Source organism: Aotus nancymaae, unplaced genomic scaffold, assembly GCF_030222135.1.
Source record: "Aotus nancymaae isolate 86718 unplaced genomic scaffold, 86718_ANA_hifiasm-v0.15.2.pri h1tg000010l, whole genome shotgun sequence".
NCBI classification, from domain to species: domain Eukaryota; kingdom Metazoa; phylum Chordata; class Mammalia; order Primates; family Aotidae; genus Aotus; species Aotus nancymaae.
Window position 1 is genome coordinate 29,080,512 of NW_026988421.1, and position 18,602 is coordinate 29,099,113.

General features: G+C 40.5%; 1 protein-coding gene across 7 annotated transcripts in view; it reads right to left on the bottom strand.

Moving 5' to 3' along the window:
- Window positions 1-1,829: 1,829 nt before the first annotated feature.
- Window positions 1,830-18,602, bottom strand: part of BTRC (beta-transducin repeat containing E3 ubiquitin protein ligase) — a 196,611-nt gene continuing 179,838 nt past the window's right edge. For all 7 annotated transcript variants that reach the window (XM_012439500.2, XM_012439493.2, XM_064373962.1 and 4 more), the window contains 3 exons: window positions 18,310-18,388; window positions 4,392-4,584; window positions 1,830-2,162 (listed from right to left, as the gene is read on the bottom strand). In XM_012439500.2, the coding sequence (XP_012294923.1) occupies window positions 4,423-4,584; window positions 18,310-18,388 (241 nt within the window). In that variant the 3' untranslated portion in view covers window positions 1,830-2,162; window positions 4,392-4,422. The remainder of the gene's footprint in view (window positions 2,163-4,391; window positions 4,585-18,309; window positions 18,389-18,602) is intronic.

Here is an 18,602-nt window from a genome sequence, read left to right on the forward strand (position 1 = left end):
TATGTCAGAAGGGCTAGTAAAGTTATGGCTATTGGACAATATTTTGAGACAGCTCGAAACCCATGCCTTTTAAATGTCTGACCTATGTGTTTTTCAGGGCTGACAGCCCTCTCCCTTCATCTACAGCAAAATCCTTATGCAATCAAAAAACCATTAATAGTCAACACAACAGATGAGGAACCCTGATAGTGGCCAAGTAGAAAACATTTCTTTGTAGCATTTGGGTAGCGGGGAAGGGAATTATATTGAGAAAATATTTCCTAGGCAATGATGTATCATTACACTGGGAAATATTTTCTCAATATAACCTGGACCTAAAAGCTTAAAAGTACCCATAAAGCAGGAAAGGTAGAATGCATATGCATAAACTGCCTCTCAATATGCAGTAACAACATTCAGTCTGGGTACACCTTGGGAAGAGGATACCTTCTTGCCAACCAGGGGTCTCTGCTGGGTGCACCCATACTACCGGAGATAGCTCATGCAGGTCCACTCCTGCCTGAGGAGACCAGCTGGGTGCACAATAATAGTATTCTCTGTGCTCCCAGGTTGGTGTGGCACAGGTGCCCTTGCACCTGAAGCCCACTAGCATGGCAGCTCACACAGCTACCTTCCGAGTGGCCAGGTTTGCCTGGCTTTGGCTGAGGTCCAGCTGTTTATGCTGTTCACCAATTGCCACAGACATTTTACTGGTTGGGGAGAGTGAAGAGCAAAATAAGGTCAGAAGGAGGAAGAAAAGGCAGTTTTTGCCCCATTAATAAACCCTGTGTGCCAAATTTCACCCTGATCCTCTCTCTTGGGCAGCTTTGCCCTTCTGCAAACACTGGGTGTGGGAGAAGCAGAAGGAAGGTTCTGCAGTGCAAGGTTTACATGGTGAGATCAATTTTTGAGAGATGTTATTTACTGGCAAAAAAAAAAATCAGTGTTTTCTCCTGACCATCTCTCTTAAGCTACTTTGATCGTGGTCTTGGCAAAGATACAGGCATCTGGGTACTCACAGGCCCTGATGAGGAAATCGGAGATGGAAACCATTATGCAGAATGCACCAAGTGACTGGCTTTGGCCATTTCAAACCTTTCTGTAGGCTGAGCCTTACTAGTGATTTAAGATGAAGTACAATGCTTTTTATTACACACCTAATTGTTAATGAGAGGAAATGCAATCAGCAACTCCTTTCCACACTCTACATGGAATCAAGGAGACTGCTGAGTCCAGAAAAGATACAGCCATTGATGGAGCCCAGGAAACTTCTGCTCCCCCCGCCCACCCATCCTTCTCTTGGGTGTGGGGAAGGAGAGAGAAGAGTTGCAAATATGATGAGAGTATCATGTTCGAGAATCCACTGTTGCCACAGGGTCACTTGCAGCAAAGGCCTGGGTCTGAAATCTTGACTGAACAGCATTTCACTCTTGCAAATGTTGCATTTTCTGGCTGATCTGCCTCATGCTAAAGGAGGACACTCTCTTCATATACTTTCTTCTCAGGTGGAGCAGAGAGAGAAAAGAGTTGTTGAAGGGGAGTGGGAAAGTAGAAGGGAAGAGGAACAGAAACAAAGAGAAGGCAGGCAGGAGGCCCAGATCTTCCAGTGTATAAACTCCTGTTTTCTTTTTTTTGCCCCAGAGGCTATACAGAGAGCTCTGTCTCCTCTTAAGCACAGTGGGGCTGCGCTGCTCTGGCCAGGTGCTTTGCATTCCTGCATTAACAGGGAGACACTGGGCACTATCTGGCTTGAAGCTGCATCCCCCCTTCCCGGTCCCCTAGAAGTGGGTCTTTCCCAGCAGGCTATTCAGGGAAACTAGTTCTTCTGCTTAATGGCAAAGCAAGAGAGATTGTGGCAAAACACTAAATATATTTATAAGTCATCTTTGTCTGGAACCAATGGGAAATAACTAGGTGCAGAGGGGAAAGGAGGAGGGGAGGAGAGGTTTAAAAGTTCCAATCATTCACAAAAGATAGAAGACATCTTCTGATAGCAGCACTGAAGCAGTCAGCTGTGCTGAGTAGACTGTCCTGGGCCGACTGCAGACCAACTGTGTCCCAACAGGAGTTTCAAAGCCCTGCTCCTCGGCTAGTCCGGGGAAACTGGGCAGTAGTTTGATTGTTACTGTTGTTGCTCGTCCTGGTATTGGCAGATATGTTAAATACCGCAACTTTAATGGGTCCTGTGTGAAAACAGAGCAAACAGTCATTAGCCCCTTTCCCAGTATTTCTTACTTGCTTGAAGAGAAGAGAGCATTCACTTAGCTGCCAATGGGGAAAAGGCTTAGGGGTCCTTCCTAATGCCTGCTCTCCACCTATGCCATGCAGGAGCTTCTGTCTAAGGTGACCTGGCCTGATTGGGAAGTTATACTAAAGGCAGGGCTTGCTGACATGCTCAGGGCTGTGGTATTCAAGCAGAGTGACTCTGATGTCATGAGGCTGAGAGTGACCATGATTGGCTTAGCTTTCACCTGCCCTGTAGAATGGCAGAGCAGGGGTGAGGGATGGCTCTGTGGGCTCTGCCTTTGCCTGGCCATGAACATGGTGGTCCCACTAACAGAAGTGGGGGAATCAAGGAAAGCTGGCCTGGCTGTGTGGTTGGAGGGTACCAGCAATGTAAAGGAGGGGACAGTGTAGTTGAGGATGTGAGCACTAGAAGGGATCTTGCTAACTTCAAGGACAGCTGTGTGAATGGCAGCTGGAAATGTGGCCTGGAGACTAAGGCAGAGGCTTGGATGGGAGACAAAAATTTGAGTCTTCTACATTGAGATGAGAGCCAAGTCTTGGGAAGAGAGAAGGCAGCCAAGGAGGGGACCTCAGGTAAGGAAGAAAAACCAGAGACAGGCTGCGCGTGGTGGCTCACACCTGTAATCCCAACACTTTGGGAGGCCAAGGGAGGTGGATCACTTGAGCTCAGGAGTTCAAGACCAGCCTGGGCAACATGGTGAAACCCCATCTCTACCAAAAAAAAAAAAAAAAAAAAGAAATGGAAATAGAAAAAATTAGCTGGGCAGGGTGTCATGTGCCTGTGGTACTCAGGAGAATCACTTGAGCCTGGGAGGCGGAAGTTGCAGGGAGCTAACATTGTGCCACTGCACTCCAGCTTGGGTGACAGGAGTGAAGCCCTGTCTCAAGAAATAAAATAAAAATAATGAGAAAAGCCACAGAAGACTCTTAGGAGAGATATCTATGTCTCAGGAGTAAGAGGGGAAGGAGGCACAAGTAATCAAGAGAGCCAGGAAGAATATTAAAAATGGCAAAGTGACACAGAAGTCTAAGGAAGAGAAAATTTTGGGTAAAAGGTGGGAGTAGGTATATGGAGACTGCAATATTAATACTAATGACCTCTTTTTCCTGAGGGCATGCTATGTACTCAGTACTGAGCTAAGCACTAGGAATTTTCCATACAGTATCTCCATGCAGCCTTCACAGGGCTCTGTGAGGTGAGTGCTGCCCCTCATGTTACTCATCAGGAGATTCAGGCTCTGGGAAGTTATTTGTCCAAGGGCACACAGCCTGTGAGACCTGGTTGAGGAATGATGAACTGTGTCTTCTGTGAGAGAAAGGGGTGCTGAGGCAAGCCCAGTTGGGCGTGAATCACTACCCTCAGCAGGAACACTGGAAAGAGAGATGCAGAAACATGTAGCTAATGTGTACTTCTGCTACGAGAAGTGAAGCATGCGTGGGAAATACTAATGATAGCAACGCTCCTCAGCAGCATTCGAACTGGTTAGAACACCAGGTACAATATGAATATACCATAGTATGTATGGACAACCTGGATATTTTAGGGTCTTCCCCCTGCCTGAGAGAGAGGTAGGAGACTTGAGTGGGAGGACACATGGAGTTCTCACCAACGTCAGAGATCAAAAGACAGGTCGTCTTTTTGGAAGGTTGAGGAATGGGGACAGGGATATAAAAGCTACTTTTTATATTCCTTTTAAAATCTGCCCTTTTATTTATATGTCAGTGTGAACTTTCACCAAGAGATCTTTCCAGTCACACATTAGACTTCAGAGTGTCTACTTGGCTTGAAAGGACACTATTGTAGGTATTGTTTGATCTGGGAACTTAAACATCACAGGCCTTGCGTCATTACACTACTTAGGTTTTCAAACTGATTCAAATCTCATTTTATTTTCATAACAATGCTACTAGATAACTAGGGCAGGAATGACGAGGCTTACCACACAAGTAGGACCCTAGAATCATCTAGAACTGAGGCTGGCTACCTTGGTGAAAGGCACTGCCCACTATGGCAGCTTTAGCCCTGTCTCACATTGTCTGCTTCCTTGGCTTTACAGGACTTGGGGGACACAAACAGCAGGAGAAAGCTCCATGAAATAGCAACACCTTAGAGCTAATATCCCGTCTCCTACCCATAGTGTTATGTACATAATAGATTTTTATACCTGGGCAAGTATGAGGTCAGTTTATGGTTATTTATCTGGAGATGTAGGTGTATGTTCGAGAAGGGGAACGGGGGGGTTCAGCTTGGGCAGCTGGATCATTTAGGAAGTCCCAGATGAGGATTGTGTCATCATGTGAACTACTGACAATCTGGAATTCATCAAACTGGAGTCGAAAAACTCTTCCGGAATGCTCCTAAAGAAGTAGAAACAAAAAGGGTAGGAACTTGAATTACTCAAAATCAACAAGACACCAATTCAGCAAGATGTCAAAAGGAGTCTACAGAAAGGCTATGATTTGCTGTTAATTTTCTACCATTAAGTTGTTTTCAAAAATAGAGAAAATTTACTTTGGCTAAAGGCAGAATGGAAAAGTCAAATACTAGGCAGCTGTAAACAAAGTAATATTCTTTGACCTAGACATGCTAAATAGCACGCTATTAGTTTCTTATTGCCAACCCTTTTTGGCTTAGGCTGGATGACAGCATTCCTTAGTACCTCACTGGTTTTTATCTTCTCTAAGTGCCTTCTATAGTCAGAGGTCACGGGTTGGTGAGCAATAAGAACTAGTATACTGCTAAATGTTTATCAACCGAACTTCACTACTTTGTAAAACCACTGGTAGATTTCCATGGCATTAAAAACTCTTACCATGGCCAATTATAAGCTAGTCATAGTCAACCAGCTTGCAAAATTCACGAATATCTAATAGCTGGCTCTCATAAGTGAGTATGAGTCTGTTCTAGCATACCACTGGCAGTTACCACCACCCTGATGAAGATGTAAAATGTTACCAGCATACTGGAAAACAATCTTCACACCCCTTACTAAACAATGTTATCTTCACTCCACTCCAATTTTATCATCATCATCATCATATTTTTTAGAGACAGGTCTTGCTTTGTTGCTCAGGCTAGTGTGCAGTGGTGTGATCATAGCTCACTGTAACCTCAAACTACTGGGCTCAAGTGACCTTCATGCTTCAGCCTCCCAAGTAGTGAGGACTATAGATGCATGCCACCACATCTGGTTTGTTTTTTTGTAGAGATCAGGTCTTGCTATGCTGCCCAGGCTGGTCTTGAACTCATGGACTCAAGCAGTCTTTCTGCCTTGGCCTCCCAAAGCTCTGAGATTATAGGTGTGGGCCACTGTGCCTGGCCCAGTGTTGTTATTAATTTGTTTCATCTTTCATTGAATTTCCTATAAATATAACCATAGGGTATGTATTCTTTTGTGCCTGGTTTTTTTTTTTTTTTTTTTTTTTGAGACGGAGTCTCCCTCTGTCACCTAGGCTGGGGTGCAGTGGAGCGATCTCGGCTCACTGCAACCTCTGCTTCCTGGGTTCAAGCAATTCTCGTGCCTCAGCTTCCTGAGTAGCTGGGATTACAAGCACGTGCCACCATGCCCACCTAATTTTTGTATTTGTAGTAAAGACGGGGTTTCATCATGTTGGCCAGGATAGTCTCAACCTCCTGACCTCACGATCTGTCCACTTTGGCCTCCCAAAGTGCTGGGATTACAGGTGTGAGCCACCACATCTGGCCCATGCCTGGCTTCTTTTAGTCAACATTATAAGATTCTTCTGTGTTACTGCATGTAAAACAGTAGTTCATTCTTTTTTATTACTGGTTGATATTCCACTGTATGAATATACTACAATCCATCTATTCTCTTGTTGGTGGACATATGGGCTAATTATAGTTGATGGCTATTATAAAACAAAGCTGCTATGAACATTTATGTATGTGTCTTTTACTGAACATATGCACTCATTTCAACTAGGAGTAGACTCGCTGGGCCATGGGGTAGGTGAATGTTTGGCTTTAGAAGATACTATGAAACTGTCATGAGAACAGCATGGACAAAAAAAAGAAAAGAAGATACTATGAAACAATTTTTTAAAAGTTATGATACATCAACAATTTATCAGAGTTCCAGTTACTCCACATCTTTACCAATAATTGATATTGCCAATCTTTTACATTTCAGTTATTTTGGTAGGTTTGTAGTAGTATTTTATAATTTTAATTTGCATTTTTCTTTATGAAGTTGAGGAAAAGCCTCTCTATCCCTTATTTGCTTAAAGTTTTTATCATGAATGGGTGTTGAATTCTGTCAAATGCTTTTATTGCATCTGTTGATATAAGCATGTGATTTGTCTTCTGTAGCCCCCCTGATGTGATGGATTACATTAATCGATTTCTGAATGCTGAACCAGCCTTGCATATCCGGCATAAATCTCACTTGGTCACAGTGTACAATTCTTTTCATACATTGTTAGATTTGATTTGTTAATATTTTGTTGAGGATTTTTTTAAAAAATTAAGAGTTACTACATTTTATTGGCACATTTTCAAATATTTCAGAAATTGTGAAATTACTAAACATAAGGGCAAAAAAAAAGACCATAAAAGGCTGGGCATGGTGGCTCACGCCTGTAATCCCAGATTTGGGAGGCAGAGGCAGGCAGATCACCTGAGGTCAGGAGTTCAAGACCAGCCTGGCCAACATGGTGAAACCCAGCCTCTACTAATAACACAAAAATTAGCTGAATGTAGTGGCAAGCATCTGTAATCCCAGCTACTTGGAAGGCTGAGGCAGGAGAATTGATTGAACCCGGGAGGCAGAGGTTGCAGTGAGTTGAGCACCACCACACTCCAGCCTGGGCAACTCTTGTCTGGGCGAGGAGAGGAGGGAGAAGCCCATACATATGCCTGAATCAAATATTTATTTGTTTATTTTGAGACAGAGTTTATTTATTTCAGCCAGCTTTTAGTCTTGATGTACTCCATTGATTTCCTGTGTTCAATTTCATCGATTTCTGGTCTAGTTTTTATTCTTTTCTTCTACTTACTTTGAATTTAATTTGCCCTTCTCTTAGTTGGCTCTAGTGGAAGCTTACACTATTGATTTTAAATCTTCTTTTCTAAGCTGTGAATTCAATGCTATAAATTTCCCTCTAAGAGCTGCTTTCACTGCATCCCACAAATTTTGATAGTTGTATTTTCATTTTTATTCACTTCAAAATACTTTTCAAAACATCACATGTACACCATAAATACATAAACCTACTATGTACCCACAAAAATGAGAAGTAAAAATTAAATACATTTCAATTTCTCTTGAGATTTCTTTCTTGACCTACGTGTTATTTAGAAGTGTGTTGTTTAATCTCTACATATTTTGGGATTTTCCAGCTTTCTTTCCATTACTGAATACCACTGTAATCTGAGAGCATATGCCATATCATTTCTATTCTTACAAATTTTTTAAAGTGCATTTTATGGCCCTGATTGTGGTCTGCCTTGGTGTAATTTCCTTGGGAGCTTGAGAAGAATGTGTATTCTGCTGTTGCTGGACGAAGCATTCTATAGACGTCAATTATATCCATTTGACTGACAGTATCGCTGAGTTCAACTATGTTCTTACTGAATCAGTTGCCTGACAGATCTGTCCATTACTGATAGGGGGTGCTGAAGTCTCCAACTATAATGGTGGATGCATCTATTTTCCTTGCTTCTGTGTTTTGCCTCATATGTTTTGATGCTCTGTTGTTAGGTGTGTACACATTAACAATTATTCAGTCTTCTTAGAGAATTGGCCCCTTTATCATTACACAACACTTCTCTTTATCCCTGAAAATAGTCCTTGCTCTGAGGTTTGCTCTCTCTGAAATTAATACAGCTACCCCAACTTTCTTCTGACTAGTGTTAGAATGGTCCATCAGGGCTGGGGCTGCCATAACAAAGTATGGCATACACTATGGGGCTCAAAAAATAGAAATTAATTTTCTTAAAGTCTGGAGACTAGAATTCCAAGATCAAAGTGTTGGCAGGGTTGGTTTCATTCTGAGGCTTCTTCCTTTGACTTATAGATGGTTATCTTCTGCCTTTATCTTCACATGGTCTGTGTGTGTCCCAATCTCCTCTTCTTATAAGGACACTAGCCATAATGGATTAGGGCCTGCTCTAATGACTTCATTTAAACTAATTCACCCTTGAAAGCCCCTATAAGTCCAAATACAGTTCGCATTCTAAGGTAATGGTGGTTAAGACATCAACTTATAAATTTTAGGGGGACACAATTCAGCATATGACATGTGGTATATCTTTTGCTAACCATTTACTTTTAATCTGTCTTTTTTTTTTTTTTTTTTTTGAGACAGAGTTTCGCTCTTGTTACCCAGGCTAGAGCGCAATGGCGCAATCTCGGCTCACCACAACCTCCGCCTCCTGGGTTCAGGCAATTCTCCTGCCTCAGCCTCCTGAGTAGCTGGGATTACAGGCAAGCGCCACCATACCCAGCTAATTTTTTGTATTTTTAGTAGAGACGGGGTTTCACCATGTTGACCAGGATGGTCTCGATCTCTTGACCTTGTGATCCACCTGCCTCAGCCTCCCAGAGTGCTGGGATTACAGGCGTAAGCCACCGCGCCCGGCCTTTAATCTGTGTCTTTATAGTTAAAGTTGCTTTCTTGTAGACAACATATAACTTAGCCTTGTTCTTCAAATCGCTCTGACAATTTCTATTTTTAAATGCGATGTAGGAAAAATACAAAGAAAACCATACCAAGACACATCATAATCATATTGTTGAAAATAAATGATAAAATCTTAAAAGCAGCCAGAGAAAAAAGATACATTATATAATAGAGATGAGTGACTTCCAACTTCTAGTCAGAAACCAAGCCAGAAGAAAATGAAATGACATCATTAAAGTGCTGAAAGACACTGTCAATCTAGAATTCTTTTTTTTTTTTTTTTGAGACAGGGTCTCACTCTGTCACCCAGGCTGAAGTGCAGTGGTGCATGATCATGGCTTACTGCAGCCTCAGTCTCCCAGGCTGATATGATCCACACACTTCAGTCCCCCAAAAGTAGTTGGGACTATAGGCATTGCCACCATGCCCAGCTAATTGTTATATTTTTGAAGAGAAGGAGTTGCCATGTTGCCAGGCTGGTCTTGAACTCCTGAGCGCAAGTGATCCACCTGCCTCAGACTCCCAAGTGCTGGGATTACAGGTGTGAGACACCATGCCTGGCCTATATAGAATTCTTTAGGCAGCAAAAATATCTTTCAAAAATGAAGGCAAAATGAAAACTTTTTCAGAGCCGGGCACAGTGGCTTGTACCGGTAATCTCAGCTACACAAGAAGCTGAGGCAAGAGGATTGATTATGTGAGGCCAGGAGTTTGAGAACAGTTTGGGCAATACAATGAGACCCTATCTCTAAAAAAAAAAAAAAGAAAGAAAATTAGCCAGATATGGTGGCACAAGCCTGTAGTCAGCTATGTGGGAGGCTGTTAGGAGGATTGTTTGAGCTCAGGAGTCCAAGGCTGCAGTGAGCTATGATGATGCCACTGCATTCCAGCCTCGGCTACAGAATGAGATCCCATCTCTTAAAAAACAAACAAACAAAAAAAATTTTCCAAGTTAAACAACTGGTATTTGTCACCAGTGCACTTGCATATATCAAATGTTAAAGTAAGTTCTTTAAGCAGAAGGAAAATGATATCAGATGGAAACTGAATTTATACAAAGGAATGGGAGGCAACAGAAAAGGTAAACGTGTGGGTAAAAATAAACTCTTTTTTCCATCAAAAATTTTCTTTAAAAGATGAGTTTGGGCTGGGCATAGTGGCTCATGCCTGTAATCCCAGCACTTTGGGAGGCTGAGGCGGGTGGATCATAAGGTCAGGAGTTCAAGACCAACTTGGCCAAGATGGTGAAACCCCGTCTCTAATAAAAATACAAAAAAAATAGCTGGTGTGGTGGCGGGTGCCTATAATTCCATCTACTTGGGAGGCTGGGGCAGAGAGCAGCTTGAATCCAGGAGTTAGAGGTTGCAGTGAGCAGAGATCATGCCACTGCACTCCAGCCTGGGTGACAGAGTGAGACTCTGTCTCAAAAAAAAAAAAAAAAAAGACTGCTGATTGTTTAAAGCAAAAATAACAAGTGCTGTGGGGATATAACATATTTAGAAGTAAAATCTATAGCAACAATAGCATAAAGGATGGGAGGGGAAAAATGAAAGTATAGTGTTTTAAGTTTCCTACATTATACACGAAGCAGTACAATATTATCTGATAGTAGACTGCAATAAATTAGAGATAAATATTGTAAACCCTAAATCTGTCCCCACCAAATTAGTAAAATATAACTAAGAACCCAAAATAGGAGCTAAATTGAGATCCAAAAAAAAAAAAAATCAGTCTCTCTCTCTGTATATGTATATATGTAATATATAGAGAGAGCAGAAAAACAAGAGGGGGAAAAAAAAGGGAAAAATAGAAAATAAGTAGTAACATGATAGATTTAAACATAAACATATAAAAAATTACATTAAGGCAGAGATGGTCAGACTGGAAAAAAAAAAAAAAAAAAAAACAAGGCCCAACTATATGCTGAATATGAGAAATTCATTTTAAACATAACGATACAGGTATATTAAAAGTAAAAGAATATAGGCCGGGCACCGTGGCTCACGCCTGTAATCCCAGCACTTTGGGAGGCTGGGGCAGGTGGATCACGAGGTCAAGAGATCGAGATCACGATGAAACCCCATCTCTACTAAAAAATACAAAAATTACCTGGGCGTGGTGGCACACACCTGTGGTCCCAGCCACTCAGGAGGCTGAGGCAGGAGAATTGCTTGAACCTGGGAGGCGGAGGCTGCAGTGAGCCGAGGTCGTGCCACTGCACTCCAGCCTGGTGCCTGGTGACAGAGCAAGACTCTGTCTCAAAAAAAAAGACAAGAAAAAAAAGAGAACATAACAATGTTTATATTTAATATCAAAGCGTTAATTTCCCAAAACAAAGAATACTATGAACATTAAAGAAGGACATATCATAATGTCAAAAAGTCAGTTAATCACTAAGACAGTAATTGTAAGCATGCAGGTACCCAATAACAGAGTTAAAAATACAGGAAGCAGCCAGGCATGATGGCTCATGCCTGTAATCCCAGTACTTTGGGAGGCTGAGGCGGGCAGATCACCTGAGGTCAGGAGTTCGAGACCAGACTGTCCAACATGTCAAAATCCCGTCTCTACTAAAAATACAAAAAATTAGCCAGGCATGGTGGCAGGGTCCTATAATCCCAGCTACTCGGGAGGCTGAGGCATGAGAATCGCTAGAATCCAGGAGGTGGAGGTTGCAGTAAGCTGAGATCGAGCCACTGCACTCCAGCCTGGGTGACAAGAGTGAAACTCAGTCTCAAAAGAAACAACAAGGCCGGGCGTGGTGGCTCACACCTGTAATCCAAGCACTTTGGAGGCCAAGGCGGGCGAATCACCTGTGGTTGGGAGTTCAAGACCGGCCTGATCAACATGGTGAAACCCCGTCTTTAAAAAAAAAAAGAAACAACAAAAAAACCCCCAAACCATGAAGCACGCCAGGTGCCATGGCTCATGCCTGTGATCCCGGTACTTCATTGAGGTTGAGCCCGGAAGTTCTAGACTAGCCTGGGCAATGTGGCAAAACCCCATCTCTACACAAAAATATAAAAAAATTAGTCAGACATGGAGCATGCCTGTGGTCCCAGCTACTCAGGAGGTTGAGGCAGGTGGATTGATAGAGCACGGGAGTCATCACTGTTCCACTGCACTCTAGCCTGGGTGACACAGTGAGACCCTGTCTCAAACAAAAAACATGAAGCAAAAGCTGTCACAACTTAAGAAAAAATAGACAAATTCAAAACTATAGTGGAAGACATAAAAATTCCTCTCTCAATAACTGGTAAGGACAAACAGAAAAATCACTAAGGATACAGAAGATCTGAATATTATAAACCAACTTGACTTAATTGACATTTTTTTTGGATGTAGCTAAAGTAGTGATTAGAATTACTTCTAAAACATTTATAGCTCAACTGATTATATTTTTAAAAAGGTTCAAAATCAATGATCTTAGTTTCTACCTTAAGAAGCTAGAAAAAGAAAAAAAATCAATGAAATGGAAAAAGGAGACATGACTATGCTCCTAAAGACATTAAAAGGATAAGGGAATATGATGAGTAACTTTATTTCAATAAATTTGATACTTTAGATAAAATGGCCAAACTTCTTGGAAGACAAAGTATTAAAGTTGAATTCAGAAGAAATATTAAATCTGAAGAGTGCTGTATCTAAAGAAATTGAAGTTGTAATTAAAACTTTCCACAAAGAAAATTCCAGGCCCAGATGCTTCACTGGTGAATTCTATCAAGCATTTAAAGAAGCATAATATCACATAGGCAAACTCTTAGAAAATAGATGAGGGAACACTTCCAAAATTATTTTTTTAGGCCAACATTATCATGACAGTCAACTAGAGACATAGAAAACAAAGCAACAAAACAATATCCCTTCCAAACACAGATACATACACACAAAAATCCTTAAAAAGAGATCAGCAAAGTGAATCCAACAACATAAAAAAGGATTATATCTCATGAACAAGTGGGGCTTATATCAGCACTGCAAAGGATTTAAAACTAAAATATTCAATGTAATATACCAATTAACAGAATAAAAGTGAAAAAACGTATGATAAACTCAATGGATGTAGGTAAAGCATTTCACAAAATCCAACACGCATTCCTCATAAAAAACTCTCAGCAATCTAGGAAGAGAAGGGAACTGCCTAATCCCCTGATAATGCGTCACTATGAAAAACCTACAGCTGACATATATCTATATATACATATATATGAAATGGTGAAAGACTGAATGGCTTTTGCTTAAGATCGTGAACAAGAAAGGGACATTCACTCTTACCAATTGTTTTTAACACTGTACTGGAGGTCTTAGCCAGGGCAATTAAAAAAAAAATTGAAACAAATGGTACACAGATTGGGAAATAAGAAGTAAAAGTATATTTCTGTATATTTGCAATAAACAATCAGAAATCAAGGTTTAAAAATAGCTTTTCCCCCCAAAAAAATAGCTTTCCCAATAGCATTAAAAATTCAAAATACTTAGGGATAAATGTGACAAATGTGCAAAATCTTTACACTGAAAACTACAACATGGCTGAGAAATTTAAAAAGACCTAAACAAATGGAGAGATAAAGACTCAATATTGGGCAGAAGTCAGTATTCTCCAAACTGATCTAGAGTCAACACAAGTCCAACAAAAATCCCAGCAGATGGTTGGGTCTCAGGCTTATAATCCCAGAACTCTGGGAGTCTGAGGCAGGAGTACTATTTGAGACCAGGAGTTTGAGACCAGTCTGGGCAACACAGAGAGACCCCATACCTATGTATTTATTTAAAAATTAAAAAAAAAATCTAGCAGACTTTTTTTTTTAGTTGAAATTGACAAATTGATTTTAAAATTCACATGAAAAATCAAAGGCCCAAGAAAAACTCTGAAAAAGACAAAGCTGAAGGACTCACACGACTTGACTTCAAGAGTTAGTAAAAAGCTGCAGTAATCAAAAGAAAATTATATTGGAATCAAGATAGACAAAGATAAATGGAACAGAACAGAGTCCAGAAGTAGACTCACACATATATGGTTGATTCATTTTTGACAAAGCTGTAAAAGCATTTCTAAAGGATAGTCTTTTGAATAAATGGTGCTGGAACAAGTGGATATTCATGTGTAAAAAAGCCCAACTGTTTTATCTATATCTTGTACCACATGAACAGATTAACTCAAAATGAATCACAGACCCAAATATAAACCAAAAAACTATAAAACTTAGAGAAGAAAACACAAGGAAAAATCTTTATAACTTTGGATTAGTCAAAGGTTTTTTTTTGAGGTACAATAACAAGTAACATATGCCACAACAGAAAAAGTCAATACAGTGAACTTAAAATTAAGAAGTTGGTTTCTGAAAGACACTTCTAAGAAAACAAAGAAATGAATTATGAATGGGGAGAAAATATTTGTAAATCACATTTGTGAAAGCATTTGTAACTTAGACTATATCAAAGAAGCTCAAAACTCAATAACCACTCAATTAAAAAATGGGCAAAAGATTTTAACACACTTCACTAAAGGAGATATACACATGGCAAAGAAGCACATGAATAGATGTTCAGCATTATTAATCATTAGAGATAGACAAATTAAAACCACAATGAGGATGACTAAATTAAGACTGTGCTCAGTACTGGCAAGAATGTGGAGTAACTGGAACTCTCATACACTGCTATACCATAATGTAAAATGGTAAACCACTGTGAAAAAGAGTTTGGCAGTTTCTAAAAATTTTAAACATACACTTACCATATGACCTAGTCATCTGCTTCTAGGTATTTACCTCAGAGAAATAAAAGCAAAAAGCATACATTCATCCTAAGATGTTTATGAATTCATCCCAAGACATTTCTATGTTTATAGAAACTGTTAATAATAGCCAAAAATGGGAAACAATTAGTGAATGGGTATTGTTACAATACAATAGAATACTACTTAGCAAATTTTCAAAAGAAATGAAATAATTGATGAGTGACTCTCAAAAAAAATTGTGCTTAGAGGCTGGGCATGGTGGCTCATGCCTGTAATCCCAGCACTTTGGGAGGCTGAGGTGGGCAGATCATGAGGTCAAGAGATTGAGACCATCTTGGCCAACATAGTGAAACCCCATCTCTACTAAAAAAAAAACAAAAATTAGCTGGGCATAGTGGCGTGTGCTTGTAGTCCCAGCTACTTGGGAGGCTGAGGCAGGAGAATTGCTTGAACCCAGAAAGCAGAGGTTGCAGTGAGCCGAGATCATGCCACTGCACTCCAGCCTGGTGACAGAGCGAGACTCCATCTCAAAAAAAAAAAAAAAAAAAATTGTGCTTAATGAAAAGAGACAGGCAAGAAAGCACATAATATATGATTCCATTTTTATACAACCCTAGAAAATGCAAACTAATCATTGTTGAAAGAAAGCAGATCTGTGGTTGCCTGGAGACTGGGGCCGGAGGGAGGTGGGATAGAATCTGATAGGAAAGGAAGGAGGGATTAACCAAGGGGCATGAGCATATATCTTCATTATTTATGGTTTCACTGGTGTGTGTGTGTGTGTGTGTGTGTGTGTGTGTGTATATATATATAAAAGTCAAAATTTATTAACTTGTACACTTTTTTTTGAGACAGGGTCTCACTCTGTTGCACAGGCTGGAGTGCACTAACTCAAGCAATCCTCCCGCCTCAGCCTCCCAAGTAGCTGGGAGTACAGGTGCTCATTACCATACCTGGCTAATTTTTAATTTATTTTTTATAGAGATGAGGTCTCACTATGTGTTTCCCAGGCTGGTCTTTAATTGAGCTCAAGCAATCCACCTGCCATAGCCTCCCAAAGGGCTGAGACTACAGGCGTGAGCCACCATGCCTGGCCAAGTTGTACACTTTCAGTATGTCCATTATAATGTCAATTATACCTCAATATATCTATTTTAATAAAAAACTCAATAAATAAATGGTTAAAAAAGAATATAAGCATTCATGAAAATCTTTTTTCAGTATTATTAGCTACAACAGCAAAGATTAATAATCTTTTCAGTATTATTAGCACAATAGAAAGACAAATTAAATCAACAATGATATATCACTACACACCCCCACAAATGGCTCTAATTTAAAAAAATACTGACACTAGCAAGTGCTGGCAAGGATATAGAAAAATTGAACTCTTATACATTGTTGGTGAAAATATAAAATGCTTAAATTAAAAAAAAATTTAATAAATAAGTAGGGATGAGGTATTGCTATGTTGCCCAGACTGGTCTCAATTTGCAAAATCCCATGCTACTCTGAGAAATATCTTGGCGGTTTCTTTTAAATTTAAGCATACACTTTCATAAAATCCAGAAATCACACTTCTATATTACCCAAGAGAAATGAAAACAGTATGAACATAGAAAAGCCTGTATAGAAATGTTTTCAGTGGCTTTACTAAGAATCAGCAAAACCCGGAAACATTCCAAATATCTTTAAATTGAATGAATAAACAAACTGGCTCATTCACATAATGGAATACTACTCAGCAATAAAAAGCAACAAAGTATACATACAATCACATGGACGAATCTCAAAGCCAAACACAAAAGGCTACATACTCCATGATTTATCAGATGTTCATAATAAAACAAACTATAGGGATAAAAATCAGATGAACAGTTGATAACAGTTGCTAGTGGGTAGGGGGAGTAAACTGACATGAAGGGGCGTAGAGAACTCCTGAGGATGATGAAAATGTACATGTTGATGGGATGGTTACACAACTAAAAAATTAACAGAAAAATGTCTTAAAAAGAGTGAATTTTGCTGCCTGGAAATTATGCCTCAAAAACCAGACTTAGATTAATTATAAATGAATGAAAATACACATTTTAGGCCTGGCACAGGGAGGCAGAGGCAGAAGGATCACTTGAGTTCAGCAGTTTGAGGCTACAGTGAGCTATGTTAATAGCCACTGCACTCCAGCCTGGGCAACTGCGCCCTGACCCTTGTTGTATTTAAAACATAGCCCTTTTTTTTTAAGAGACAGGGTCTCTTAAAAAGAAAAGGTATACATTTTAAAAGACATGCGTGAAACATATAGGTAAAGCATGTTTGATATGGTAACAATGTGCTTTAAATACCACAAGGGGCAGGGCACAGTGGCTCTCACTTGTAATCCCAGCACTTTGGGAGGCTAAGGCAGGAGGATTACTTGAGGCCAGGAGTTTAAGACCAGCCTGGGCAACATAGTGAGACCCTGTCTCCACAAAAAATTAAAAAGGTGCTGTGGCTCGAGCCTGTAACACCAGCTACACTGGAGGGCTGAGGCAGGAGTACTGCTTCAGTCCTGGAGCTGGAGTTGCAATGAGCTATGATTGTGCCACTTCACTACAGCCTGGGTGACAGAGGAAGACCCTGTCTTATACATACACACATAAATCCAACAAGGAAGACAACAAATGTAACCTCTTTCTCTTCTCCAGAGCAAAGAATGCCAAATGCTGACAGTCAGGATATAGAACACTGGGCTTCATATGCCTGCTCTCATCTTTGAGTTGTGCAAAAGATTCTGTCCACCCTGTTGCTCAACTAATTTTCTAATGGAAGCAGCATTTATCAATTTGTGCCCTTGGCTAACAACATGATAAACAATTTGGTGCTTCTGAAGGTGATATTCCTCCTTTTGAATCACTTTTTTCCCCAGATGTCAAAAGCGGGTATATAGGGAATAAAAAAGATGGGTTTCAAGTTGCTGGAGGCACTAGCTCTTGAATAGGCTGGAGAACTAAGGGGCTGACCACGGGGGTTCATGTAGATTCCCAGGGCACTTTTTCTGAGGTGGAGTTTCACTCTTGTTGCCCAGGCTGGAGTACAATGGCATGATCTGGCTCACTGCAACCTCTGCCTCCCAGGTTCAAATGATTCTCCTGCCTCAGCCTCCGGAGTAGCTGGGATTATAGGTGCCTGCCACCACACCTGGCTAATTTTAGTAGAGACAGGGTTTCACCAGGTTGGTTAGGCTGGTTTTGAACTCCTGACCTCAGGTGATCCACCCACCTCGACTTCCCCAAAGTGCTGGGATAACAGGTGTTAGCCACCACACCCGGCCCCCAGGGCACTTTTTGAAGGCACAGGTGTACAGGTCCTCAGATTTTGGACAGGTTCCAATTTGAACAATTATATTTTCACTCCCTTAGTACCCCCGGCTGTTTCTGGTGGACGCAGAATTCTTATTCACTTCCTGCACTAAACTGTCATGTAGAGTTGCTGTGCAGCTGTTAAACAGCTGCCATATTTCTGTCCATATACAGTCTCTAAACCATTTTTGGATGAAAGGTTATATAAACAGATTTTATTGTATGTATTTGTTGCCTTACCACTTAGTTGTAGCTTTTGTGATGTTGTAACTATTAAATCCAAATCCATATTCCACAGCACATCAATGTTTAATTTCTTCTCCCACCTGCTCTCCAATGCTCTCTAAACAACAAGGCTCTTACCACAAGGGTCCGTAGACAGAGTGTCCCTGCAGGAGCACGGGGGTCCAAAGCAGCCACAAGATCCCACACTTTAATTTTTCTAAAGATCAAAAAGGGGACAAAAATGTTAGTTAAAAGCAAAAGTAAGGGAACACAGGAAGAACAGCAAAAATTCATGGTAATAACTATGGATGGTGAATATAGTTTAAATGTATGTGATTAACCTAAAAATGAGAAACAGGCTAGCTTTAACCAAACTGAAGACAGTTAATGGTGAAGTTATACCATACTTTGGGATCAAGAGGAGATCTTGT